At 59.6% G+C, this 26577-nt stretch overlaps 1 protein-coding gene across 2 annotated transcripts in view; it reads left to right on the top strand.

The window, feature by feature from the left end:
• The window catches only part of MID2 (midline 2), a 44111-nt gene extending 23275 nt beyond the window's left edge, over window positions 1-20836 (top strand). For both annotated transcript variants that reach the window (XM_086619569.1, XM_086619568.1), the window contains exons 2-9: window positions 7322-7417; window positions 9321-9428; window positions 12201-12349; window positions 12778-12905; window positions 13984-14127; window positions 18650-18811; window positions 19840-20047; window positions 20434-20836. In XM_086619569.1, the coding sequence (XP_086475695.1) occupies window positions 7322-7417; window positions 9321-9428; window positions 12201-12349; window positions 12778-12905; window positions 13984-14127; window positions 18650-18811; window positions 19840-20047; window positions 20434-20836 (1398 nt within the window). The remainder of the gene's footprint in view (window positions 1-7321; window positions 7418-9320; window positions 9429-12200; window positions 12350-12777; window positions 12906-13983; window positions 14128-18649; window positions 18812-19839; window positions 20048-20433) is intronic.
• Window positions 20837-26577: the final 5741 nt, after the last annotated feature.

The raw sequence follows: 26577 nt of genomic DNA, 5'->3' as shown, positions 1-26577 counted from the left end.
TTCTGGTCTCTGCAGAATCCAGCATGTTCTCTGGAATAATTTGAAATGCAGGAGCTTTAGCTTCACTTTCAAGCTAATTTTGTGTTTGTAATTCAAAACATATCTCCCCAGTGTTCAGGCGTGAATTCTACTTCTAATTCATTTTATGCATTTCACATTCAGTTTTGGAACAGCTGAGTCTAAATACTGATGTGCAGGCCAGGCAGCGAGCAGGAGTCGGTGTAACAGGTACCGTCCTTGCGGTTCTTCGTTACTTTTTGCTTGAATTTTGCTGATTTGGTTTGGGAGGTGTGATAGAAATTGAATGAAGTAACTAGTGAATCTTCGATAAAACCGTTATCTGTCTGGTGAAAATCACAAAGCGTCTTTTTATTGTTGAATGGAAACCAGGTGTTCCTCGGAAGTGTAGGAATCTCCCTTGAATTTCTCTCCAGCACTTTCCTAAACTTTCTGCTAAATGAGTCCTCATTGAGTTTCATCTCTTCGTTTCTTCTGCCACAGAAGCTTGCTTGGTTATGAAGTGCAAATATGAATTTGTGTAAATCATGTGCCAAATTCCAGATTTCCCTTTTGCAGCCTCAGATGGGGTGTTTAAGCTCTTCAGATGACATCATTATTTAGAAGGGCCGTGCACCGAGCCTGGGGTTGCAGGTGGCCCACTGGATGATTTCGTAGCCGCTCAGGATGTGTCAGGCCGTCCCTTCGGCTGTCGGACCGTCCTCAAAGCGCCGGCAAGAGCTGGCAGGCTCCGCTGCGCTTTCATGTACTTATTTATTGCAGCTTTTGCTGAGGAGGGAGTCGCGGGCGCTGTGCTGGTTGTCATCCAGTCATGAAAATGAAATAGGTGTACTGATAATGCTTATTCCCATAGGGGTTTTAAAAAGTTCTTAATTTATCACAATCTTGCTTGCTCTAACCACCCACACTGCTGCTTTGGGTTTTGTTTGTCAAGGGCATGTTTTTCCCTGTCACTCATAATTCACATTAGGACTTCTTCCATCATCTTCTGTTAAAACTTCCATGTCTTCCATGGTGGTTATGCCTTTCCTTCCTTAAGGTTTTGATTTCCACCTGGTCTGTTACAAGTCTGGGTGCTGTAGGACCAGACTCCTGAGGGATGCTCAGCTCGGGCCTCCTGAGCCATTGGGATCCCGCTTCACTGACTGCTCTGTCCCTTTGTAGACTTCCTACCGTTCCTCCTTAGATCTTCTCCACATGTTGTTCTTCCTCATAGTCCAAATTCATTTTCGTGTTTCATGTTCAAGGTTATTTATGGTCTTTATTTTTTTCCTTAGGAAACTTTAATGGCAAAAATGTTTGTTGATGCTCTTTCAGTTATTTTGTCCTCCTCTGTCTTTAGTAATTCATCCCAAACGTTATCAGTGATGGTCTCCTGCTATTCTGACACTCTCCATGGGCCTCAGACCAGTGGCTGTCAGCTTTGTTTTCCTGGAAATGCCATCTGCGCGTGAGATTCTCACGTGCCCATAGGAATGTTCGTAAGGGCTCTTCATAGCTGTACGTTATCTGCAGCGAGAGGAGTTACCATAACTGCACTGTCCTTAGTGAACCCCTGAAAACTCACCTTTGCTGGAGCTGGTTTCCACCCACCTTCCGTTGCAGGGCAGCTTCTAAGGGCAACTTTTACACTGTTCTTTGTCTTTGCCTACCATCTATTCCTATAAATCCTTCAAAGGATGCATCTTCTGTTCCACCGGTCGACTCTTCCACGAGGACATACGTATTTGTGGGAACGAGCTGTGTTGTCTATCTTTGTACTTCGAAAGGAGATTTGTTCGCTTCTGGCTTCAAAATTATTCCTTTGCGTCCGGAGGGGTCCTCCAGGTGCTCGGGCGTTCCGGTCTCTGATCCTTTCTCCACCTCAGAGGTGGGCAAGGTGAGGGGTCTGTCCTCAGCCACCCGTCCACCCCTGGGATCCACAGCTTCCAGTGGTACCTACAAGAGGACAATCAGAAACGGCCTCTCTAGACCCTCCTGGTCCTGGTTTGGAAGAAAGCAGAAATTACTCACTGGAGGAAAATTCCTGGAAAAAGGCACTGCTTGGAGCAGTGGAACCTTTCCCTTTGGTTCTGTCTTTTTAAAGGAGTAAAGAAAGTAGAGGAAGATAAATAAGCTCAGGGTTCACTGTGGCTTGGGAATTTTTACATCAAATGTAGCAAATTTAATAAAATGTCTGAAAATCACGTTCTTTTAAGCTGAAAGGACGCAGCCTGAACCAAGGAGTAAAGTCCTGGAGTATTTAAATAGGACAGCTCAAACAAGCCGATAATGGTTAGATGGCTTCAGGAATCAAACCTGGCTTGTCACAGTCAAGATGAATTTAATAAAATATTTAAGCAATTTTCAACACTGCTGCGATGGTACAGAAAGCCGCGATAATGCCCAATCGCAGGAAAATTGCTTTGAAAAGATTAAAAGACGTAACGGCTGAAGGACCTAAATAAGCCACACGCGCTTCTGCGCGCTTTGCCGAAGCGTCCGTTGAGCTCTGTGGAGCCTCGTTAGGTCCTTTCCGTAGCTGGATGGTTTTCGGCCGGACGGTGAGGGAAGCAGCCGGCCCCGGCTCACGGGATGCGTCTGACCTTGAGTGTCGCAGGTCCGCTGGGACCCCGCTGGGCGCAGGACGGAGCCCTCGGGGCCGCCTGCTCCTCCGGGCCCAGCTCCGCAGTCAGGGTCTGCCCAAGGGCGGATCAGCTTCCCACCCAGACCGCCTGGCCGCCGGAGAGGGGAGCGAACGCTCCCGGGTGGCTCCTCCGCTCCCTTCCAGCTGCGATGGATGTTTGTCCCATATCCTTTCTATTAGGGAGGACGACGTGTTGGAACGTGATTGCGTTTTGGATAAGAGCATCTGCGGGTGTGAAGCTGACTTCCCTGCCGGGAGCACCCGCTCGCGGCCAGTGCCCCGTGATGCGGACCCGTCCCACCCCTGTTCTGGCTGGCACGGAGCTCAGGGCAGGTCCCAGGGGGCTGCGGGTCTCCCAGTTGGCCCCACTTTGATGCTGCTGCTGCTTCAGCTCCGTCGGGCATGTGGCCGCCTGCCTGTGTGCACGTGTTGGGCAGGGAGCGCTCCCCTCCCTACCACCAGGGTAAGGGAATTTGGGCTCTAAGGAAGACTTTCACCTTGATGTGCAGCCAGGCCCTGGGGGAGCTGCTGGGAGAGTCACCTGCAGAGGCAGTAAAACCGCAGCAATTATGCGAAGGGTGAAAAAAACCTCCCTGTCTCCTTAGGTGATGGGTTCGGAGCAGCCTGGCTGGCTCCCCTGGAGGAGACGCGTTTCTCGTTGAGAGGGAGCCTGGCAAGAGCCTGGCAGCCGGTCAGTGAGGCTGGAGGGAGGGGTGGAGCATCACGGGAGCTCCCCACCAGTGCAGACTCCTGCCCTGCGTGCTGGGTGATGCCCCAGTCGCCCCCTTGGCTGCACCCTCCAGCTGCAGAGACATCAGGCCGCTCAATTGCCCGCCGGGAACTTCTCCAGCAAGAATCCGAGTGGCGATTCCCCGTTGGCGATGGACCCGCACGCTCTGCGGCAAGCAGCTCTGGATGTTGCACAGCCGGTGGCCAAAGCCATGCTTGATAGATGCTGCTGGAAATGACAAGGAACCAGTGCATGACGCAGCTGCCCACGAGAGCCCGGCGCTGCCGCCCTGCCACCGTGCCGCAGGGAGAGCCAGGCCGGGTCCGGCTGCGCTCCGGGCTGCCTGGTCGGGAGCTTTGAAAACCCCGTGGGGGATCAAGGCGAGCTCAAACCCTCCTGCCGCTCCGGGGCTGGTGTGTCATCTCGTCGTCCTCTGCAGCGACGGTGGGATCCTGCTCCGGACTCTGCGGCACAGTTGGCACCGTCAGAACATCGCCGTGACACACCGCTTGATTTTCTAGGTCAGCGCTGCCAGTCAGGGTGACAGCAGGCGCAGGGAGCTGGCACTTTGTTCAGCTTCTACTCAGTATGTTTTGCTCCAAAGCGACTTAAAATGCATTAGTGTCACACGATGGGAGCGCGCGGCAGCTCAGTCGTGTCTCTCTGTCACTTGTCCTATTGTCTGGGGAAATTCTTTTAGCAAAGGTGGCAGCTGGCTGCTTGTCGTATTTTCCCCCCGATTTTATTATGTTTTTTGCTGGGGGCTGGGAATTGATTATAAACATCATCTCAAAGGGACGTGTCAGTGCCAGAGTCGATGGCGGTAAGTAGTGGGTGGGCTCCATGCTGGGTGCTCTGGCTGCCCGGCGGGGTGGGGAGATGGGAGCAGGAGCATCCGCTGGCACGAGCGCGGTGCCATGGCCCTGGGGAAGAGCCTGGTCTGTGCTGTGCTCACCTGCTCCGGGGTGTTGAGTTCAGCAGCACGGAGGCAGCTGTTGCTGATGGAGCTGCTGCAACCACCCCATCACCATCCCCAAAATGCGCCTCGGAGTGGGGCAGATGGGGCCGGGGTTGACCCCGCTGGGAGCCGGGCACAGCCGACTCGAGGCAGCTGCCACTTACCAGGAGACGCCGCGCTGGCGTTCCTGAGATGTGCCAGTCCCCTTTGTCCCTGCTCCCAGCGGCTCCGCAGGAACCCCCCACTAGCCCACCCACGTGGGCTGGAAGGCTGCTCTGCTCCTGTCTCCCAGCTGGTTAATGCCACGAGGCTGGTTAATCCCACCAGCTTCCCGAGTGGCAGGAGGGGACCCGCCGCGGAGCATGGCATCCAGCAGCGCAGGGCGGGCAGGACGCGCTCCTGCTGCGTGCAGGCAGGGTCATGTTTGACAGGGCACGGCGGACCGGGAGGAAGCCGAATATTTATAATTCCTGAAGTTGTCTTGAACCCCCAGCCCTGATGCTCTCTTCGAACGGGATAAGGGGAATCCATGTTTAGTGCAGCTGCTTGTTTGATATTTGGAGAAAGTGGAAAATGGAGAAGTTGTTACTCATCACGCACACAACTGGATAACGTGAGCAGCGGTGCCGCGGTGCTGCGCTCCTTCGGCTGGGTGCCACGTGTTTGTTTTGCACCTGGTCCCCTGCAGGTAAACGGGGCGCAGCCGCTGAGCTGCTCCGCCAAGGCTGCCGGAGCGGCTGGATCCTGGCAGGGCGCCTGGCGCGGCGGCAGCCGGCTCCGGACGGGAACAGCCCGGCTGCCTCCCACGGTCACCGCGTCCGTGCGCTCTTTCCGTCCTGTCCCGCCATCCCTGGCGAAGGGGATTCCTCATCGGGGTGACCCGGCCCCCTCGTCTCACTGAGCACCAGGGACTTTGCTCAAGGACCTGGTGGCAGTTTCCTTTTACCTCTTTTTCTCACTTTTCTTCCCAGTTGTAGGGAAATCAACTGTTCTGTATTTCGGGCCAGAAGGTGAACGTTGGGGAAATTATGAGCGTGGTACAATGCAATTAAAAAGCAACCCCTGTAATTGCCGTGATTTATGTGTGCCTACAAAACACCCAGATGCTGTAATCAAAGCTTCCTTCCGGTGTGTTTTATTTGTTTCAGCAAATCAAACAGAAGGAAACGGTCCCGTCTGCATTTACACGTGGCGCACGAGGGCTGGCAGCGCCAGCGGAGCCTCGCCGGGAGCCCAGAGCGGCAAGGGGGGCACCGGCTGCTGGAGCCGTCCTTACCACGCGTGGGCACAGGGGTGGGTGCGCGGGGGCAGGTGCCGTGGGGGGGGAGGAGCGGTGCTGTTCCCTGGAAAACCGGGTTTGCTGCAGGTGTGCTCTGGGCTCGGGCGCTTCAAAGAGCGTACCTGGGGCTCGGCCCCCCCCGTCCCCCCACCAACCGCCCCAACATGAAAGCGGAGCGGCTGCAATTCCAAAGCCGCGACTTCAGCGCGGCCAAGGTGGTGATGAGGAAGGTAATTAGCAAGTGAGATGTTCAGTGCTGTAGTCAAATGATGTTTAATAATATTGAAGTATCAGGAAGGAGGGCGGCAGGAGCGGCAGCAGCTGGTTCTTCTGCTGTCGACGCAGCGTTGCCGCGCGCAGAACTTTCCGCCTGGCGGAGGCTCCCGGGTTTATTTCATTTTTCAGGCCCGTTTCTGCGCTCTGCCTCGCCCGCCCTTGGCTGGCCGTTTGCAGGATGGCAAACGAGCTCGGGGTATTTTAGGAGCCCGTGGTTTCTTGGAACGAATGCTTTGCCTGCGCTTCATCATGACTACGATTCCAGCTCTCTGGCTGGCCAGCCCCGAATTATCCGTGTGCGCGGGGTCTGCTGGAGCCTTGATGAAAGCCTCGGACAGCAGTTTCTAGCTGAGGATGAATAAAACACCGCAGGGATCCTCTTCCAGCCCTGAAGTTTAAAATATTAATAGGATATCATTCTCCCGACAAGCATTGCAACAGGTAGTGAGCACTTTGTTCCTCTTAGTGGAACCGCGCGTTTTAATGGAAATGCGGCGTCACTTAAATTATTGATGGCCAAAAAGAACCGAGTCCGCTGCGTGTCCACAGATATCAAGATCTTTTCAAATGGGCTCCACTGGATCCCGTTCTGCTCTGTGAATGTTGCAGCCCACGGGCACCAAACCGGCCCACAGGCACCAAACCAGCCCGTGCTCCCCGGGGAGGGAGCAGCTGAGCTTGGCCAGGTCTCGGCAGCCCTGGGCAGCCTGGCAGGAGCTGGAGAGAGTCTGGCCCCGTGGTGTGCCAGAGGCTGCGATCACTGGGTGCCTGCACGGGGCGAGTGTCCCTGCGGCTCGTCTGGAGCTGCCACGTGGCTCTCCCTGCCTGTGCCCACGCTGCTCCAGCAGAGACGGTCCACAAAGGAGAGGAGTCGCTCTCTGATGGTTCAGCTCTTGTTGGCCTTTCTTACCCTGTGCAGAACGAAATTCATGGCAACAGCAGCCGCACTGGCTTCTTTCCTGGTGGAAACGCAGGGAGCAGCACGTTTGGTTTCTCCCACCTTGTCCAAGGGTCCAGCAGCAGCAAGTGTTTTGAGGACATTTTGAGAAACGTAGATACTCCTGATGTTTTTCCAGCTGCCCACAAGTTTTCCAGGATCGCAGGAGAAGCTGAGCTCTGCTGCAGGAACACGACCCATCGCAGCTCCTCAGACCGTCTCCAGAGCAGCAGCTCAGGGCAGAAGCCCACGCTGTCCCCTCCGACTGTGACCTCCTCGGGGCCACCCCGGTGCCGAGCGCTTGCACGACCCACTGGCATGGGCAGGAGCTGCTGGGAACCCCAGAGTCTCCACTGACGTTATTTGAGCTGTCGCTCCCCTCGGGCAGCACGTTGGGTGGTGGACAGTGTCGGTTGCTCGAGGGGGACTGGGACTACCCTCCAGGCTTTGCTGATCCTGTTTTTTCTCTTTCTCCTCTCCCGTTCCTGGACTCGCAGCAAACCCTGGAGACGAACCTCACCAACCTGGTTAAACGCAACAGCGAACTGGAAAACCAAATGGCGAAGCTGATACAGATCTGCCAGCAAGTGGAGGTTGGTGAGAGCGACCAGGGGACCGGGGGAGTGATGGGGAAGGTGCCCTGGGAAGCTCCTGGCTCCAGCGACGGGATGTGTGGGATCGCTCCTGTGTCCGTTCCCGGGGGCTGCCCTGGGGACAGAGGAGCGAGTGGTGGGGAGCGTCACCGATGCCCGGGGCTGGTGGGAGGCTGAGTTGTTTCGGAGGGTCCAGTCCCACCGCCGGGTGCAGGGGAGCAGCTCCGTCTGTGCCGAATCACGCCCGGGGCTGCCGCGATGTTCCTCGTCCCCCCGCGAGCTGCAGCCTGAGCTTTTGCCAGGTTGGAGTTTTAACCGTTCGTGCGTTACCGTAGGGCCGTGTTGTCCTGAGCGCAGTTCCCCCCAGGCTGAGAAGGATGAGGTATTTTTCCCCCCGCTGTTCTCTCCAAGAGCTCTCCCCCACCTCTGCTACACCCGCGGAGCCTTCGCCCCGAACGCAGCATTTACTGGGAACTAGTTCATCCCAATCCAGAGCGATTTGGCCGGTACTGAGCTGTGCCAGAGCAGAGCTATGCCACTCCGAAATCCCAATCCGTGCTCCCGGGCGCTTTGGCACGGGGACCCTGGCCTGGGAACACTCCCTCTGGGACAGGAGGCAGGTGAGGAGAGGCGCTTTGTCCGCCGCTGTCGCTGTCCCAGGGCACGACCGCCGGCCAAGCTGCAGGTTTCTCGCCCCGGGTAGGTTTTTGGATTTAGGATGCATTTAACCAGGAGCCCAGGATTTGTGCTTGGCATGCTGGGCTGGAGGGGGAGGGTGGCACTTGCCAAAGGACTGCCCCACCTTCTCCTCCTGCTGCTGCTTTTGCAGTCCTGGCACCCCAGGCACCCTCCTGCTGGCAAGTGCCAAGCGCCGGCACTGCAGCCACTTGGAGACAGCCCGATGTGCTCCTGGGCACTGCAGGTGAGGGTCGCCTCTGCCCGCGCTCCTGCCTGAGGGGCAAGCGGGCACCGCAGCCCTGTGCCATGGCCAGGGCTGGACGGCAGCGCTGCTGCTGGCACAGGCTGCTGTGGCTCTGAACCCTGGCTCTGGTTCCCCCTCTGCTGCCTTCTGGCAGATGTGGCACATTATCCGCTGTTTCTGCTCGGTGGAGTTGTCTTTGCAGACCATCGGCTGTCTCCTGCTCCACCGTTGCACAACCTGCCGGCCAGGTTTAAAAAAAGATCTCGTATCGGGTGGTGCCGCTCTGGGCGCCTTCAGGCTTCTGCACTGTTTCGCACAGCTTCGAGGCGGCCAGATGAATAAAACCTGTTTGTGTCCTCTCGTAGACTGTTTCATTTAAGTGCCAGGGCTCAGCTCCCCTTCCATAAAGCACATCCCCCCCGTTCCCGTCCATCCCCCAGGGATGCTGGTCCTTCCTGAGCCAGAGGGCTGAAACCTCTGCCTGCTTTCACTGCACCCTTAGCGTGCCTTTCAGCTTCAAAATAAAAAATAAAATAATCTGTGTGTTTGAAGCCCAAAAAGGAGGTCTGGCAGGAATTAATTAGCCTAAATTAAGCAGGACACATGCAGCTTGTTTTGTAGAAACAGGCCACTGTTTCCTTCTGCCTCCTGGGGCTGATGCCGTGCTCAGCCCAGCTTGTCCGAGGGGCAGGGTGGGAGCCCCCCGACCCTGCTGACCCCCCGCCACCTGTGTCCTCGGGCGTGCGGCAGGGAGGGCTTCATGCCCTTCTCCAGCCTTTTCCATTCTCCGGTGGGGGCAACCATGGGCACAGGGAAGCCAGCCCGCGTGCCGGGGCAGTGTGGGGCTGGGATCTGCCTGGCGCAGCCCCCAGTGCCCGCAGAGCTGGGGCCCAGCGCAGAGGGCATGTGTGTCCCTCCCGGTCTGAGCCGGGGGGCCGAGCGTGTCCCTCCTGACGGCGTGTGCGCTCGCCGTCCCTGCAGGTGAACACGGCCATGCACGAGGCCAAGCTGATGGAGGAGTGCGACGAGCTCATGGAGATCATCCGCCAGCGCAAGCAGGTCATCGCGGTCAAGATCAAGGAGACGAAGGTGAGGAGGGCTCGTGGGTTGCCAGGGGGTGGCCACCACAGCATCTGCCCTTCCTCTCCGGGCACAGCCCAGCCCTTGGGCAGCCCATAGTGCGGGAATGTCCCCAGCACAGCCGAGGGGCCACTAACGGTGCACGTCACCTGGCCTGGGCAGGAATCGCTGTGGGTGGCTGTCGATGTTGGTGTGGGCACCATCATCTCCTGGCCGCCCCAAACGGCATGTGAGCGCGAGTGCCCCTCAGCACCGCGGTCCCCGGGCCCCTGCACCGAGCACGAGGCGTGCGCGTGCCATGGCTGCAGGAGGGAAGGCGCGTTGGTTGGCGTGACAGGTTGGCACGGTTGCTCGGATCAGCCCCGACAGCTTCCTCAGGGCTTTCCTGGCGCTGCGGATACAATAATGCAGAATTCACGCCGAAGGGCCGCGCGAGCCCTGCACTGCAGATGCAGGGGAGGCTCCACGCTCTGCACTGCAGCGCAGCCCTAGGCGAGCTGGTTTCTCACCCTTTTCTTTTGGGGAGTGTTTGGACCCTTCTCCAGCGGTTCCAGGTGCCTGGAGGTGGTTTCCATGTGATGGGGAGAGGCCGGAGGGATCAGTTTGCCATGTGTGAGCCCTTCGCCTTTCTCGTGGGCTCGGGTGGGCGCTGGCATCCAGCTCTGCGCCTGCCGCGGTGCCGATAGTGAAGCCGGGAGCAGCGTCACCCCAGACGCAGATGGTTTTGCAGGCAAACCTTTGGGGCTGGGTCCCACACAGCACTCGGACACCTCCGGCTGTGGAAGCTCTAAAACGGCTGCTTTTATCCCAGCTGCTGCAGGGAACATATTTTATGTAACGGTGCCTTCTGCTGGTCCATCTGTCTGTCTGCCTCACGCTTCCCGCCCTCTCCCCCAACGTCTTTTGACCGTGTTGTCCAGTTTCAGCCGTACTTGGCAGGAGCTGGAAGGCTCAAAGACGTTATTTTCCTGCGGATCAGCAGCTGGCTGGAGGAGAAGGGCCCCGATTAGTGCCCAGAACCATCGGCCAGAGCAGCGCGTAGCGAATCGCCAGGGCAGGAGCAGGAAAACTGCCCACGGAGCACAACCGGGTGCTGCAGCAGCGGGAGCCTGTGCGGGAACGGCGGGGCGGTGCCGGGGCACTGGGTTTGGTGACCAAAGTTGCCTGGGAACAGGAATAAACCTCTCTGATGGTGAAATTGGGCTGGGGGTGGGAGCGCAGGGCCCCTCCGCAGCCCCCCGCGCTGCCGGCATTTTCCTCTGTTGCGTTCGACGCCTCTGAGCGATGATTTCCGAGTGTGGATGGGAAGTGGCCTTTCCGAGGAGCCCCAGCGCAAACACTGGAGCGTTTGAAAAGCCCCGAACACGACAGGAAGGAGGAAGCACCGGAGACTGCGGCTGCTTTGAAGCGCTCCGACCGCGGAGCGAGAAGCGTGGCTTTCCTGCCGAGCTGCCCTTTGAGTTTCCATTTGTGCTGGGCAGGTTTTCCTGACAAACGGCCCGGCGGATGTGTGGAGCAGCCTGATTGTGCGGCGTTGGGAAGAGCCGCAGCCCCGGGCTCGAGAAGGAAAGTCTATGGAGACAAAAATGCTGAGGCAGCACTTTGTCCCCAGCCGGAGCGTGGCCCTGGCAGGAGCGGGCTGGTGAGTGCCGGGGCTGCCTCGGCAGCCGTGAGCCGGAGCTCCTCCGCCTCCCCAGGGCAGCAAGAGAGATGTAGGGACCAGGGCAGCAGCCTGAGCTGGTGCTTGGCCATGGGTGGGAGGGAGCGGTGCCAGGCGAGGGTGTCCAGAGGATGACGCCTGCCACACTCCGGAAAATGCGCCGTAACGGAACCACGCCCAGCCTTTCACATCTGTTATTTCAGTAATCCTGAAAAAGAGCTCTTCCCCGTTGCATCACACACGTGTCTTTGGAAGCCCACCAGAGGTTAGGCACGGAGGAGCCTGGGTGCAGCGCCGGGCTGGGCTCACTCCTGCAGAGCTCCATGCCGGAGCTCGGACACTGACGCCCATCAGACTGGGCAGCCCCTGTGGCGAACGTGGCACCAAGGTGGTGGGGACACGTAGGAAGGAGCCAGGAGGCAGTGAAAATCCGTCGGGGAGGATACAAGGGGAGGAGCAGGAGGGGAGCCGGCAGCCGGGCTGCCCTGGAGAGTTTCCGCAGGCCCCGGTGCCATGCACGGCTGTGCAGGACTCGCGGGACATTCGTGCGGACACGGCAGAGGCCGCTCAAGCCACGTGCCCTGTTTTTGGGGGCAAACTGGTGCCTGGGCTATGTTTGCAGCTTCCGCTTCCCTGTGCCGTGGGTGATTCTCCTGTCCCCTCGCGCTGCAGCTCCTCACCTTTGATTGCAGAACAGTCTGCGGCTGCAGACGTGGTGTGTCCAGCAGCTCCGCCGGGGCTGAGCCGGCGCGTGTTCCCGTGCCCGGCGCTGGATCGCTCTGCGGGAGCCATCCTCTCCCGGCCAAACCCCCCGAGAGCCGGCGCGGGGTGATGCTGCGTTTGCACGGGGGAGGCGCAGAGGGTGCCTTGCTGTGCTGCTCCCGTCCCGCGGGGCACCCTTGGAGCAGCGCGGAGGCTTTTCCCCGGGGCTGTCCCACCTGCGAGCGCAGCTTAACTTGGAAAGCATGTCGCTGCGCTCCCTCCCCAGAGCTCTGGGGACGTTTCCGTGCCGTTCACCGCTCCTTGCTGAGCAGCCCCTGGCTCAGGACAGGGGTTCTCTGTGCCCTTCACACTCTGTGCCAGCTCCTGAGCACCTCTGCGTCCCTCTGCCCCTCTGGCAGGTGATGAAGCTGCGGAAGCTGGCCCAGCAGGTCGCCAACTGCCGCCAGTGCCTCGAGCGCTCCACGGTCCTCATCAACCAGGCGGAGCACATCCTGAAGGAGAACGACCATGCACGGTTCCTGCAGACGGCTAGAAATGTGGCCGAGAGGTGGGCTGGCGCGTGTGGCTCGGGGCACCCCGGGGCATCTTGTCCTCCCCCCCGCAGCCCTACAGCGCGCTGCCCCAGAGGTGTCTCCAGTTCCCATCCCGTGCAGGACAGGAGTTGCGGGGCGGGTCCTAACGAAGCTGAGCATCTCCTGTGGGAGCAAATGTCGTTCCCTGGGGTGAAAGTGGCGGGCATGCCAATCCAAAGGGAGCTCGGGGGCATTTGGGAATGGGCCCCCCCAAGGATGGAGTCCCCTCACCTCTCTGGGGACCCGTCCCCTGGGGCAGGAGCAGTTAGGAGGTGCAGGCTGTTCTCCCGGCGGCACGTGACATCATCCCCGCACGCACCCCTTTAGCCCCCTGCCCTGCCACTGCTGGGTGCCGGGAGCGATGCGCCCTGATGCCTATTGACAGTCTCTTCTTTTCTTTCAGGGTCGCCATGGCAACTGCATCCTCTCAAGTTCTGATACCAGATATCAATTTTAATGATGCCTTTGAAAACTTTGCTTTAGATTTTTCCAGAGAGAAGAAGCTGCTGGAGGGGCTGGATTATCTAACGGGTGAGTGCGTGGGCGTGCTCCCCACCGCTGGCATCCCACACCTTGGGATCGTAGGATGGTTTGGGTTGGAAGGGACCTCAAAGATCACCTAGTTCCAGCCCCCCTCCCGGGGGCAGGAACACCTTCCCCTGCACCAGGGTGTTGTTCTCCCCGCAGCCCTCCTGCCCTGCGCTGCCAAGGGCTGCCAGGCAGCTGTTAGAGCAAACCCGGGCTCCGCTGGTGCTCACCGGTAGAAAGCGCCCGGTCGGCTGCGGCAGAGCAGAGGCCGTGCTGTCACCAGGACAGCGACATGTCCCTGTCCCCTGTTTGTGCTCTGCCTCTCCTGGAGGGCAGGTGGAAAAGGACAGTCTCCATGGCCCAGGGAGGAGGCTGATGGCCATAAGGATCCGAGCGGGCGGATTGCGGAGAGAGAACAGGGATTTAACCAATTGTTGTGACCCTAATGCACCACGTGCTTTAGCGTTTCCCTTTTGCTGCCCTTTTGTGGGTCTCAGTGCTGAGTTATGAACTCTGTGGGCAAGGGCCTGGCTGGGCCTCTTGCCTCTGCCTTGGCACCCGCAGCAGGGGCTAAACGCTGCCCTCGGCCTCGGCCGGGGTGCACGGGGGCAGCCCTGCCGGCGCAAGGAGGAGCATCCCACAGGAGTGAGGACATCGTCACTCACCCAAATCCAGTGTTCCTCATTGCGAGGCAGACCAGCTTGCAACAACAGATTGACAATAAACGTGCAACCAGAACAGTTATGGGACAGAATACTTATTCTTAGCCCAGAAATAGCTGGATTTTGAAGCGGCTTCTCAGCTCGTTTCAGGGTGGAGGTGTTAGACCTGACGGAGGCAGCAGCAAAAACCCCTCGTTCCGGCACGCCTGGAAACACGCTGGCCCCTGGGTAGTTTGTTATTACATTAAAAGTCTAGTTAATGGGAAACACAATGACCGATTAAACGATGGTTGTTTGTGTCAATAGACTCTGCTCCCTGTGCGAGCCCGGCTCTGTCCTCACGGGAGCAAAAAGCCCTCCGTATAGTAAGAAAAGAAAGCACAGACTTACCAAAATCCGTTCCCTGTGCTCTCCCGCAGCGCCGAACCCACCGTCCATCCGCGAGGAGCTCTGCACCGCCTCCCACGACACCATCACCGTCCACTGGATCTCGGAGGACGAGTTCAGCGTCAGCTCCTACGAGCTGCAGTACACCATCTTCACCGGCCAGGCCAACTTCATCAGTGAGTCACCGCGTGCCAGCTCGGCTCGGGGGCCCGTGGGCTGGCTCGGGAACAAAAGGGTTCTCAGGGAGAATTGGCAGGTGTAAGCGCTGGGAATTGGGGGAGGAAACTGCCACAAAGGATTCTCCAAGGACAGTGCTCAGGGCTGCCATCAAAATGATGGAGGATGCCCCCTGTGCTGGGGGTCCGTAACCAAAGCGTTGTGCCTGCGCTTGGTGTCTGCACCCCCCGACTCACCGAAGCCTTTGGTGCCTTAGAGGATCTCGTCCGTCTCGCAGCTACCCGACGCTATGGGTCCCACGCTGCACCCTGGCATCGCACCGGCAGGGCTGTGCTGGCGCTCTGTGGGCTGATAATTAAGCGTGATTTATATGCCCTCCATAGCAATATCAAGGCATGTCTCCAGGTGATTTTTCCTGACAATAAGTGCTTTGAAACGGTTTTATAGGGCTGAACCTGCCCCCAGGCTTGCCACAAGGTCAGGGCAGCAACCTCGTAGATGCAAAGCTCCCTCCGGGATATTTGTTATTTGATGAAGACTATAGTAGTTATGAGGTTTTTAACTACAGATATTTTACCAGAGCATTTGACAGCGGGCTGCACCGTTTGGGGAGGGAGGTAGTGGGATCCAGAGACATTTGAGCAATGGATGGGCACTCGTTTGCACGGCCCCCTTGGAGCGGTGGTGTGTGCCCGACTCGAGCGGGCAGGAGAGGAGCTCATGGTTACGGTGACTGCAAAGGGATGAGTCCTGCCCGGTCCTGCCTGAGCACGATGGAAAGCAGACGCAGTGAAGGCGACGGAGGAAGCAGAAGCTCCGAAGGGAAGAGGAGGCGGTGGCAGACCTGTCGTGAACTGGGCAGGTGGAGCAGCTCTGGCAAAGCATCCTTTTGTCCCGGTGACCTCCTGCCACTCTCCCAAAGATCGCAACCTTAAAAACCAGCGTTGCCCTCCGAGGGGTCCCAGCCATGTGCAGGGGCTCCGGGGCACGACTGCCCATCGGTGGCACCGTTAGCCAAGGGCTGTGTGCCCGGGAGGATCCCTGCCAGCCCCGTGCAGCACCGTGCCGGCCGAGGCCGAACATTCAGCCTGAATCAGCTTTGAAGGTACAATGAGCCAGAAGTCGCCTGGGGGTTAAAACTGAAGGGATATGCCGAACGCCTATTCCATTTTCTCCATCCACGTCTAAATTGATCAGAAGAGACTCAGGCTCTGAGCTGCTCAGCACCATGGCTTATCCGTAGGGAGAGCGGGTCAACTGCGGGTTGAAACAGCCGGGGCTGGAAACGGGGACCCCCCCTCACCTCCCCGAGACAGATGCACCACATCTGTGGGAGCTGTGTCATCTTCCTCCGTGTTCGTTGTCAGGGGGGTTTATTTGAGAAAAAGAAAAGGCTGGTTGGAAAGAGGCTTCTTGGGGTGTCCACAGAGGTGCAGGGAGAGGAGCAGAGCAGTTCGGCCGTAAAGCCACGGATGTTTGCCAGTCTCGCCGCGGAGATCGATTCCTCTGTGTGCCCAGTGAGCCCTCGAGGTGCCAGAAATACGAACCTGTCAGGATTTCTTGTGACACTGCCTGTTTCCTGAAACTGGAGGGGGTTTGCGTTCTGGGGGAAGGTTAATTTATGGGCTGGGTTGTAGGAGAGTCCAGGGAAACTGCTTGTTTCGTGCAAGGGAAAAATACAGATGTTTTAATGGGACAACAGAGATATCAGTTTGTCCGTCCTGGAGCAGCATTCGGAAGAGCACAGCGTCCCCACAGCACGGCTCCTGGGAGGAAGTTTCATCCCTGCTTTTCGTCCGTAGCCCTCACTGCTGCGGAAAGTGCTGACAAAATGCTTCGGTGGCCTTTTTGGGCCACCATCAGGTTCTCTCACTGCTCAGGAAGACGCGGGAGCTGGAGCGTGGGGTCACGGCACGGGAAGGCTGTTCAGCGCACTTCGGAACACGCAGGAAGCTGCCGGAGAAAGATACTGCTTGTGACTTCCAGCGCTGATACCAGTGGCATCCCGGGCTTTGCCCGTATGTTGGGGAGTGGGCTTTGCCTGCTCTCGGCGGGGCTCAGGGGCACCGCGGCGGCAGCAGCTGGTTGCCCAGCTCTGTTCTCTTCTCCTCCCCCGGCCACAGCGTGTTGTCTCCAGCGCTTTGTTCTCCTCTAGAGCCCAGCAGAGCTCAGTAACTTCTTTGGCTCCATTCTTCAGTGGCCACCAGCCTCCAGCCCCCTGGCTCCTGCCAGCTGCAGAGGAAACGCGGAGCGTGCTGGCACCACCGTGTTGGTTGGGTGGGGAGGGACACCTGAAGGTCTTTGCTCCGACCCTGCGCTGGCCAGGCTGGCCTAGAGCTCGGTCAGGTTGCTCAGGGCTTGCTTGAGCCTTGACAATCTCCAGGGGTGGAGGGTCCCCGGCTCGCAGGGCCCTGCTCCAGTGCTTCCCCACCCTCAGATGGAAGAATTTTTTCCGTGGGGCTGGCACAGGCGCTGGGAATGCTGTGGGGCTGCTGGAACCGTGGGGCGATGAACAGCAAGGGCAGCTGGGGGGAGCCTGGGGGGCACATTGGGAGTGTCTTCCTCGGCCGTCTGTGGTAGCTCTTCACAGAAGGAGTAAAGAACACATCTGCTGGCATCTCAGAGGAGAAATGAATAATATATTGTCACTTGAAATAGCACAGTCAGGTCTGGGTGATGGGAGCGTTTGGGTCCTGGCTGCACTTAGGCACAAAGATGCTGGAAGGGGCCGCTTGGGCTCACCTGGCAGGAGCGCAGGAGCCGTCCCACGAAAGGAAATACCTTTTCAAAGAGATCACAGTTGGCCCGTGGAAATCATCCCCTTCACGCACTCTTTAAAGCCAAGAGCTCGGCAGGAGCAGACGTTTTTATGGATGACAAAAGCTGCAATAAAAAGCTTTTAAGCTTTGGCAAGGATAGAAGCCCTCAGTCTTCGAGGCCAAACCCCTTCTTGGTTGTTTTGGGAAGGAAACCTGCTTGGGAGGCCAGATCGTTCCCAGAGTGTCGTCCCTCAGTGACCTTGTCCTTTCCGATGAAGGATCCGGACTGGCCCTGGTGCAGGGAGGTGGCACCTGCCCGCGTGTGGCTGGGAGCCATGTGCCCCGGTGACAGCAGCTCTGCGTGGGGGATGCAGTCGGTATCACATCTGGTTTATTTTCTACTTCACATAACACTGCTCTGGTCCCCCAGGCCGTTTCCACAGATATTTTAAACCAAACCCAGGCTGACAACAGCTGCAACCTGCCCTTGTCCCGCGGCTGAGATGAACACCCGCCCCAGCACCAGCCTTGGAGGAGGAGGTGAGGAGCGTTTCCCAGGCTCCTGCCTTCCAGCCGCGCACGCGTGGGCTGCCGATAGGCGGCTAAACCCCTCCTTGGCCACCCGTGCCTCCAGACCCGCTGGGTCCAGGACGCCTCCCACTACTGCTGCGGAGCTTCCTCCTTGTCCTTCCTTCGGTTCAAGGCAGCAGTCCTGTGTCGTGGTCACTGCCCCAAAGCCGTTTTCTGAGGGCACGGAGCTGCCATGTGCCGCAGCGGGTGGTCCAGGGCGCCCGCTGCCCCCGGCCGTCGGTGCCAGCACTGGAGGTCACTCCCCAGACCTGTGGCATCGTCCCCTCCGCGCCAGCTGGTCGGGGTGCTTGTGCAGGCTGCGGGTTGCAATCACCCTAGCTGTGCCAGTGGCAGCAACAGCACCTCCGGCACTGTGTTGGGCTTCTCCCCTTCCCGGCATGCTGCGTTGTCCCGCCTTGGATACCGTGCCACGTTCTCAGTGCGTGCCGGGCCCTGCAGCTCCGGCAGCAAAACCGCTGCAGCGCTGGGGCGTAGCACCCCGAGGCCCGTGGGCTCTTAATTCCTTTCCGTTTCCAGAAAGAGCTTAGGCTCCTGAATGCTTTCCAAGCACCTGGATCCTGCTGCCTTCGCTGGGAGCTGTAACTTTCTCTGAACCACGTTGCAGACCAGTGCACACAGGGAGCCGACGCATCAGCATTCCCTGGACATGGATTATTACTTCCCAGCCCAGAGCACCGAGCGCTGGGCAAGAGGAGGATTCGGGTGCAAACACAGCCCGTCCTGCTGCCAGCATCTCCTGTGGCAGCCCCCAGAGCAGCTGGGAGTTTTTCTGCAGGAGCAAAGAAACCAGGGCAGGTGGTGGTGGGCTTTGACTTCCCCTGGGCATTGGCAGCTGCCCGTGCCATCTGCCCTGGCTGGAAGGTGCCACCGATTGAATTCCTCTTTCCCTGCACCCTTTCCCCATTGCTTCCCGTGGCGGCACCTTAAGATGCCAGCACCCCACCCCAGCTTTGCCTCTCCAAGCATTGCCTTCGGGTGATAATAAAAAAGACTCTAAGTTGCTGGGGTTTATCGTCCATGGAAATTTTCCTGCAGGTGCTCGTAACTCTCCAGCAGGTGGTGAATCGGCACGAGGGACGACGGTCGGTGAGCTCCGCGCCAGCAGCGTGTGGTCTTTGTGTTCTGTCCTTTCATGTGAATAAATCTTTCCCTCTGCTCTCCTGTCCCGCAGGTCTCTACAACTCCATGGACAGCTGGATGATCGTCCCCAACATCAAGCAGAACCACTACACCGTCCACGGGCTCCAGAGCGGCACCCGCTACATCTTCCTGGTGAAGGCCATCAACCAGGCGGGCAGCCGGAACAGCGAACCCGCCCGGCTCAAGACCAACAGTACGTGCCCGGGCGCTCGCCATGCCATGCCAGCTGCGATGCCGCGAGGGAGAACCGCGGGTTGTTTAAGTTATTGAACGTGCCTGTCTTACTCAGAGTCTTGGATCCTTCCCTGTCTCCAGGGATGGTCTCTTGCCACCCCACGTAGTGCTTGGGGCCCCCGTCAGCTCTCTGCCCCCATCAGCGCCCATCCCCGTGGCTCCCTGGGGCAGCCAGGGTTGTAGGAGATCACGAAGGTCCATCTTTCTGCTCTCTTTACGGCTTTTTGGGGCTGATGTATGGAGTCCTGGGGCAGTTGTGTGCCGGTGCGTGGCTCTGCGCGCAGAGGCTGGGGATTCTGGGGAGTCAGACGGAGACTGAACAGTGGTGTTAAGACCACACCAGAATTAAGTTGCATGTGCAGTTTAGTTTTGTGGCAGCTATTCCTGCGTTGGGCAGCGGTCTTTGCTGCACCATCCCACCTCCCCATGCCATCAGGCTCCCAGCTGGTGCCCATGGTGAGGGGCCGGGGCAGAGAGCTGCCCCAGATCCCCCCTGGGGCAGAGAGCTCATGCTCTTCAGCTCATTTCTCTCTGTGTTTTTGAGTTTCACCTCCTTTCCCTCTGTTTGGTCCGGGAAGGTGAGCAGATCCTGGGCAGGGAACAAGCCCACAGTGCCGGTGCTGCTCTTGCCTGTGCTCCCCTCTGTCTCGCTGGCAGTGCCAGGGGTGGTGGTTTGGTGAGGCGTTGGCAGCAGGGACTTGCTTCCTCCTTCCAGCAGGGCTGGGGAAGCCACGGCACAGACAGGGGCACGGGAGCAGCTGGAGGACCGACGGCTAATGGGTCAGCCCATGACAACAGATGCACAAGGCACATGGATGTGCCTCAGCATCATGCTGGGCACCTGTAATCCCATGTCCTTGGCTGGTGGGGAAACCTTTGGCTCAGGAGAGTGTCCAGAGAGCCTGGGGCAGGTGTCTCCTGCCACGTTCTGCCTGCACGACGATGGTGACAAACGTAAATCCTAATCCATGTGTCCTGTTCTAACAGGTCAGCCATTTAAGCTAGACCCCAAGATGGCTCACAAGAAGTTGAAGATCTCCAACGATGGGCTGCAGATGGAGAAGGACGAGAGCTCCTTGAAGAAGAGCCACACGCCCGAGAGGTTCAGCGGAACGGGATGCTACGGTGCAGCCGGCAATGTCTTCATCGACAGCGGCTGCCACTACTGGGAGGTGGTGGTGGGATCCTCGACCTGGTAGGCAGCGCCGTGGTCTCCCCTCCCTCTCCTAAAGCCCTCAAACTTCCACAGAGATGTTGTGGGACACACTGGGGTTAAAGGGCAGGGGTTGGCAGACCTGCTCACGGGCAGGGAGCTGGGTGAGACCTTAAATCCACGTGGCTGTGGCACGTTAAAGCCGCTTGTGCAGCACAGCGGGGCGAGAACGGACGGTTCCTGCTGAAAGCAGGAGGTCACACGGGGAGGGAACGGGGCTTTTCCCCAGCCAAGCCTCTGCCAGTGGCTTTCCAGTCCCGTAAAGCCGTCACCATGCTGCTTCCATGGTCAGGCAGGCTTTTAAAGCACAGGGCGCCGGCAGCCACCGGGGCGGGAGGCCGCTCAGCAAAGCTTCTCCTCCCCTGCAGGTACGCCATCGGCGTGGCTTACAAGTCGGCCCCCAAGAACGAGTGGATCGGGAAGAACTCCTCGTCCTGGGTCTTCTCCCGCTGCAACAACAACTTCGTGGTGCGGCACAACAACAAGGAGATGCTGGTGGAAGTCCACCCGCAGATGAAGCGCCTCGGCATCCTCCTGGATTATGACAACAACGCGCTCTCCTTCTATGACCCGGCCAACTCCCTCCACCTCCACACCTTCGAGGTCTCCTTCATCCTCCCGGTGTGTCCGACCTTCACCATCTGGAACAAATCCCTGATGATCCTCTCGGGTCTGCCCGCCCCGGACTTCATAGAGTACCCAGAGCAGCAGGAGTGTAACTGCAGGCCCCAGGAGTCCCCGTACGTGTCAGGGATGAAAGCCTGTCACTAGGCTGCCCGAGCCCTGTCCGTGCCCCGCGGTGGCACCAGTGACGCTGGCGCATGCCGGCGGTCGGAGTCAGCCGCCAGGAGCCCGCTGGCAGCCGTGCCGGAGAGCCACCGTGCCGCTCCCATGAGTGAGCGCCTTCCCACACGCAGCTCCGTTTGGTTTTTGAGGGGAACGAGGAAGAACCTCGAACCACGGCTGGAAACAAACTCCTGCTGGCGCGCGAGCGCGGCTCGTGCAGCCCCTCAGCGGTGCGCTCCCATCTCTCCCAAAGCGGATTGGCACCCGGGTGGTTTTGTCTTCCTGTGGGGGCTGGAAAGGCTGGGGTGGGCTTTAGGCACTGCTGGGGTCAGGGGGACGTCTCGCGTGTCCCCGCAAGGTGCAGGTCGGAACAGGAGGGATTGGCTTTTGGGGCCGTTGGTATCTGAGCATCATTTTCTGGGAGAACCTTCTGTCGGGCTGAAGGTCGGCAGCTTCTCTGGTGTGGCAGGTGATTGCACGGACCCCTCGCGCTTGGTGAGCGCTGGCGTTGGCGGTGTGGTGGGTGGTGGTCAGGTGGTGGTGGTGGTGGTCGTTAGGTGGTGGTGGTGGTCAGGTGGTGGTGGTGGTGGTCGTTAGGTGGTGGTGGTGGTCAGGTGGTGGTGGTGGTCAGGTGGTGGTGATGGTGGTCAGGTGGTGGATGGTCTGTGAGAGCGAAGGCAGTGCTGAGGATGGTCCCGCTGCCTCTCCCGGCCGCCCACACGCTGCTGCTGGCTGCATCCCCTGTGCCTGGTGGGGTTTGCAGTCCCACAGCGGAGGGCAGCCGGCCGCAGACCCCCACCCCACTGTGTCTCACCCCTCGGGAGCTGACCAGGAGTCAGGCAGGCCCCCTCCCATAAGGAACGAGCCGAGGAGCGTCTCACCCCTGCACAGAGGTTTGGCAGATGCTCCTTCCCGGGGCAGGGTCCAGCCGTGCCCTGCCACGTGCGGCTCTGCGTAGCCCTCTGTTAGCGTCGTGTCTGGTGTCCCTGCAGAAAAAAAAACATCTCCCCGTGCTGAGCAGATGGTCAAGCCCTGCCCAAAGACCATCACTGTGCTTTATGACCCAAAATCTCCATCTATGACCCTAAAAATCTTGGCTCTTGGTTTGTTCTCCACCACGGTGGTGTGAGCGTGGAGCCATCCTGTCCGCTCTGTGGCAAAGGACCCAATCCATCCCAAGGGCTCTAGCCTCTGGTTACTGGGAGCTCTGCAGCTGCCACCAGTGCCCCCAGTAACCACAAGCACCAAGTCGTCTGGCCAAGCTCCAGCTTCCACATTGGCTTAAAAGCCAGGAGGAGCTGAGCTGGGCACACCCACCCCTGTGTCGCAGGGAGCAAAGACCCGGCATGGGCACCTGCAGCCAGGGTCCGTGGTGTGATTTGGGGCAGATGGGCGTAAGGTGCCCGTGTCACACCGGTGGCAGGCGGCACGGTGTGATGGGGATGCCAGGGTAGGCGAGGAGGTCAGGCAGCACGGTGGCCCAGGATGGGCTGGTGCTTGAGCTTTGGTCTGTGGGGTTCGAAAACCCTTTGTGTCCTCTGGACGTGGTGCTGTTGGATGCCTCGGTGGCATCTCACAGGGACCGTCAGGCTGAGGCCTCCCAGCTCTGCCAGCCTTCTCCTTTCTTTTTTTTTGACCTTGCTGATAGGGAACTACCTCAAAGCCCGGCCTCGGAGGGGTAGGCGGCCGGTTCAGGCAGGGGGACAGCACTTGGAGGCTTGTCCCACGAGGGCTGCAGGAGAAGCTGGTGAACTTGGCTGGAGCCGGTTGGTCCTGTCCAAAACTGGGTGCTCCCCGCCAGCAACCCGGCCTGGGGGACAGCTGCGTCCGAGGAGAGCGAGTATAAAAAGAGCCCGTTTTCTGGGCAGCGTCCCTCGGCTTCACCTGCCTTCGGTGGGTGTCACCTGGGGCAAGGGATCTGGCCCCGCACCGCGGAGCCGAGGGTAGTTTTGCCCGTGCTGCAGCTGCCTTCCCGCGGAGCCTGGCAGGGTGTGCGGCGCACAGAGACGGTTTATTCGCTCCTCCTGGCCGTGGCATGCGGGAGCAGCGGCATGCGGGAGCAGCGGGGTCGGGGAGCAGCGGGGTCGGGGAGCAGCGGGGTTGGGGAGCAGCGGGGTCGGGCAGCAGCGGGGTTGGGGAGCAGCGGGGTCGGGGAGCAGCGGGGTCGGGCAGCAGCAGGGCCGGGGAGCAGCGGGGTTGGGGAGCAGTGGGGTCGGGGAGCAGCGGGGTCGGGGAGCAGCGGGGTTGGGGAGCAGCGGGGTTGCGTGGGCCGTTGCCCACAGCCAAGCACACAGACACAACTCATTTTGAGAGGGTAAGTTGCCATTTTCCGTGGGATGTTGTTTCGAGGCCGCGTGGGGCTGTCCCCAAAGGCGGCTCCTCGCGTGCCGGTCCCGTCCCGCGCTGCTCGGAACGCATCGACCTCCGCCGAAGGGCCGGGCGCTGCGGGCGGGACTGAGCCTTGGCCATGCGGACGCCGAACCTTCCAGCACCGCGTTGCTGGGGGACTGGGCGCACCCATTGCGTCCCATTGCGTCAGAGCGCACGAGCCGTCACCGTGACGTTTGCACCTGATGAAATTGCACTACCCGCGCGGAACCCCCGCCCCGCTCCGGCCGTACCGGGGGCTGCCCGGGGACCCCCCGCCCCGGGACCCCCCCCCGCCCGCGCCCCCGCTGCTGCTCTCGGAGAACCCCCGCCCCCCGCGCTGTAAATGACGCCTTTGCCCCAGCCCATGAGCCAGCGATCCCATTGGTCAGACCCGCCTGGTGTACGGTGACGCAGCAGTAGTTTCAGCCAATCCGCGCCCCGGCGGGCCCCGCAGCCCGGCGCGGTGAATGAGCGCGTTTCCCACGGCCCCTGCGGGGGCGGCAGGACGCGGGGGGGCGGGGGGGCTCCTGGCGCCGCGCGACCCCCGGACCCCCCTGTTCCACGTGTACCAGGCGGTTCGGGGGTGGCTTTGGGGGGGGGGGGCTGTTCTTCCTGTTCTGTTTTTTTCCCTTTTTTGTTGGTTTTTTTTTTTTTGCAACTTCTTTGTTAATGTGTACATATATATATATAAAAAAATATAATATAATATAATATAATACAGACGTCACTGGCTGTGTCCGTGTGTGGCGGAGGCTGGGTGGTGATGCCGCAGCCCCGGGCCGCTCTGGCCGTGGCAGTTGTGTTCCCCCGAGCCCTGGCACGTGCAGCCCCTGACCCGCGGGGTGAGCAGCAGCCTCTGCGTCACGGAGCCCGCGGTGGGATGAGAGCCCGGCCCAGCCGAGCCCTGGCTGGCAAAGCCCCCGGGAACACCGAGGCTCCGTGGGGCAGCTGGGCGGGAGGTGGCAGGAGGGTTTGCTCCCCTGGGGATGAGTGCTGCAGTGCTGGGCTGGGCTCATGGTGGGGCCGAGCATTGGCCGGGACATCTCTCCCCACGCCAAGGAGCCCCAACACAGTGTGGCCAACAGCCTCCTGTGCCATCTTCCCATCGCATACCAGTGTCCCTTCTCTGCCATGGGAGGCTGAGGCCAGCAGCCTCCATGTCCCCCTGCCCGAGCACAGCCCCTCCAGCCACCTGCACGAGCCCTGGAGCTCAACTCTGGCTGTAAACCCACTCTCTGCTCCCCATCGCTGGAAGGGAGGCTCTGCCTGCGCACGGGGCTGTGTTTGGGTGAAACAGGCTGTGGCTGAGTCCCACGGGGTCTGATCCTGCTGCGTCTGCCCCAGGGAGCTGCTTCAAGAGGCAGGAGTCCAGCCAGCTCCAGCGAGGAGGAGCATGGCCCTCAGCACCAGGCTCCCGGCTTCACCAGCCCTGGCCAGTGCTGAGCCCCCATCCGACCCCCTTGGGCTGGATCCCTGGGCAAAGGCAGGGCTGGGTTGGCCACCCTAGGACCACGTCCCTCAGGGTCTCCCCCAGACCCCACCAAACAGCACTGGTCCCCAGGTGGGCTGGGACCCCTGTGTCACCCCATCCTCTCCTGGCTGAGACAACGCTGGACCTTGTGTGGGGGCCACTGGGCAGAAATCTGTCCCGATTGCGCGGAAAAGAGGCATCTGCAGAGGGTGGGGAGCCCAGGATCGACCTCATCAAGGGCAAGTGAAGATGGAGCCCAGCTTTGTGGAGCATAAGTGTCTAAAATATTTATTAAATGGAAAACATATGGTGTGAACCAACACTGTAGAATTAAATATTTCTTACTTTATTTCTTTGCCCTGGCCTTTTTCCCATTAAACATTAACCAGCAGCACATGGAACCTGGCCTCGGGATTGATCAGCTGCTTTCGTTATGTGACAAATCCATGGCATTTGCGTTACCCCAGACCTCTGCTCTCAATGCACGGCGTTGCTGACAAACACGACTGTAATGATGTCGCTGCTCCTGCTGCTTCCCCACAGCACCATCACCATGAAGACCCCGAGCTGGAGCCCCACAACGGGCTCTTGCTGCAGCCCCACGGGCTCACAGCCTACGTGGCTCAGGGCACCTTCCCCTCAGTGCCAGGCTGGGGTGACGGGAGGGGCTGGGGGGTACGGGGACGATGGTGAGGGGTCAGCCTGTGCCGAGACGGCTGCCCTGGGCAGAAACGCAGCAGCTTCTCCTCTCGTGTCCTCTGGCTGTGCCCAGAGCCTGCGGAGAGCAGCCGTCGCCATGGGACCCTCCTGGCTCCTGCTTTGCCCTTCGGCCAGCGCAGGATGAGCACAGCCAGCCCCGGTCCCGGGATGCTCCTCAGCCCCTCGGCCATCCGGGTATGGCCCGGGGCGCTCTGTCCACGCTCGCTGGAAGCCAAAGGAAGCTCTGCCCTGGAAAAGGGCAGTCCTCGCTGGTCGGCTGGATGTTACGGAGCAGCTGGTGCCGGCCGGAGAGCAGGAGGAAGCTTTTTCCTCTTTCTTCGTGCTTTGTTTGATGCCTTTCTCCATTAACCTCTGGTTTCTAGGAAACAATCTCTCTTGTTGATGGGCACCTGGGAAAGTCAATTTAAAACGATTACTGACGTGCCAGGCTGCTTCATAGAGAGAAAAAGACTTCACGGCGAAGATGAAATGAGCTTTGCCACTGCTTTCCAGGAACGCGCTTTTAAACACATCAGGCTTCACTGTCACGAGCACCACAAATCAAACTGGAAATCGCTTCCTCGAGTCAGTCGGGAGGGGAAAAATCAGCCTGCAAGCCGTGAGTGCCACGATGGCCACTACGGCCATGGCCGCGAGGGCCACTGCTCGGTGAGGCGTGTGCGCAGCGCGGAGGGGTCGGAGGTGCCGAGAGCCCGGGTCTGCACGGCCAGAGCCTGGAGCCGCTCCTGCTGCGGGGCCAGGGCAGGCGGGAGCCCCAGCGCCCGCCACCCCCACGGCACGGGTGCTCAGGGCTGCGGGGCCAGGGGCTCTCGGCTTGAGACCCCAGGCTCCGAGACCGGGGAGATGCAGGAGAAGGCTGGTTTCTAGGCTGTCGCAGGGGTTTGGGAAGGCTGGCGGGGGGGTTGGGTGGGCTGAGGGGAAGGTTGATGTTGGATTTTTACTTTTTTCTTTCCCCTAGAGTGCATGAAACAGGAAATTCAAAACAACACCCTTGGCGAAGCTCAAAATCCTCCTGACTCCATGGGAGCCCTGGGGCTGCACCCTTTGCTGCAAAGCAAAGAGAGAGGAAAAAATACTATTTTTATATAGCAAGTGACATCAAGAGACGGCCTGATCTGTTCCTGTCTGCTGAAGACAATGGCTCACGCTGAGATGTGATCATCCT

The sequence above is a fragment of the Tauraco erythrolophus genome, chromosome 13 (assembly GCF_009769465.1).
Source record: "Tauraco erythrolophus isolate bTauEry1 chromosome 13, bTauEry1.pri, whole genome shotgun sequence".
In the NCBI taxonomy this organism is placed as follows: domain Eukaryota; kingdom Metazoa; phylum Chordata; class Aves; order Musophagiformes; family Musophagidae; genus Tauraco; species Tauraco erythrolophus.
Note: the sequence above shows the minus strand (reverse complement) of the source record. Positions and strands in the feature narration are given on the sequence as shown.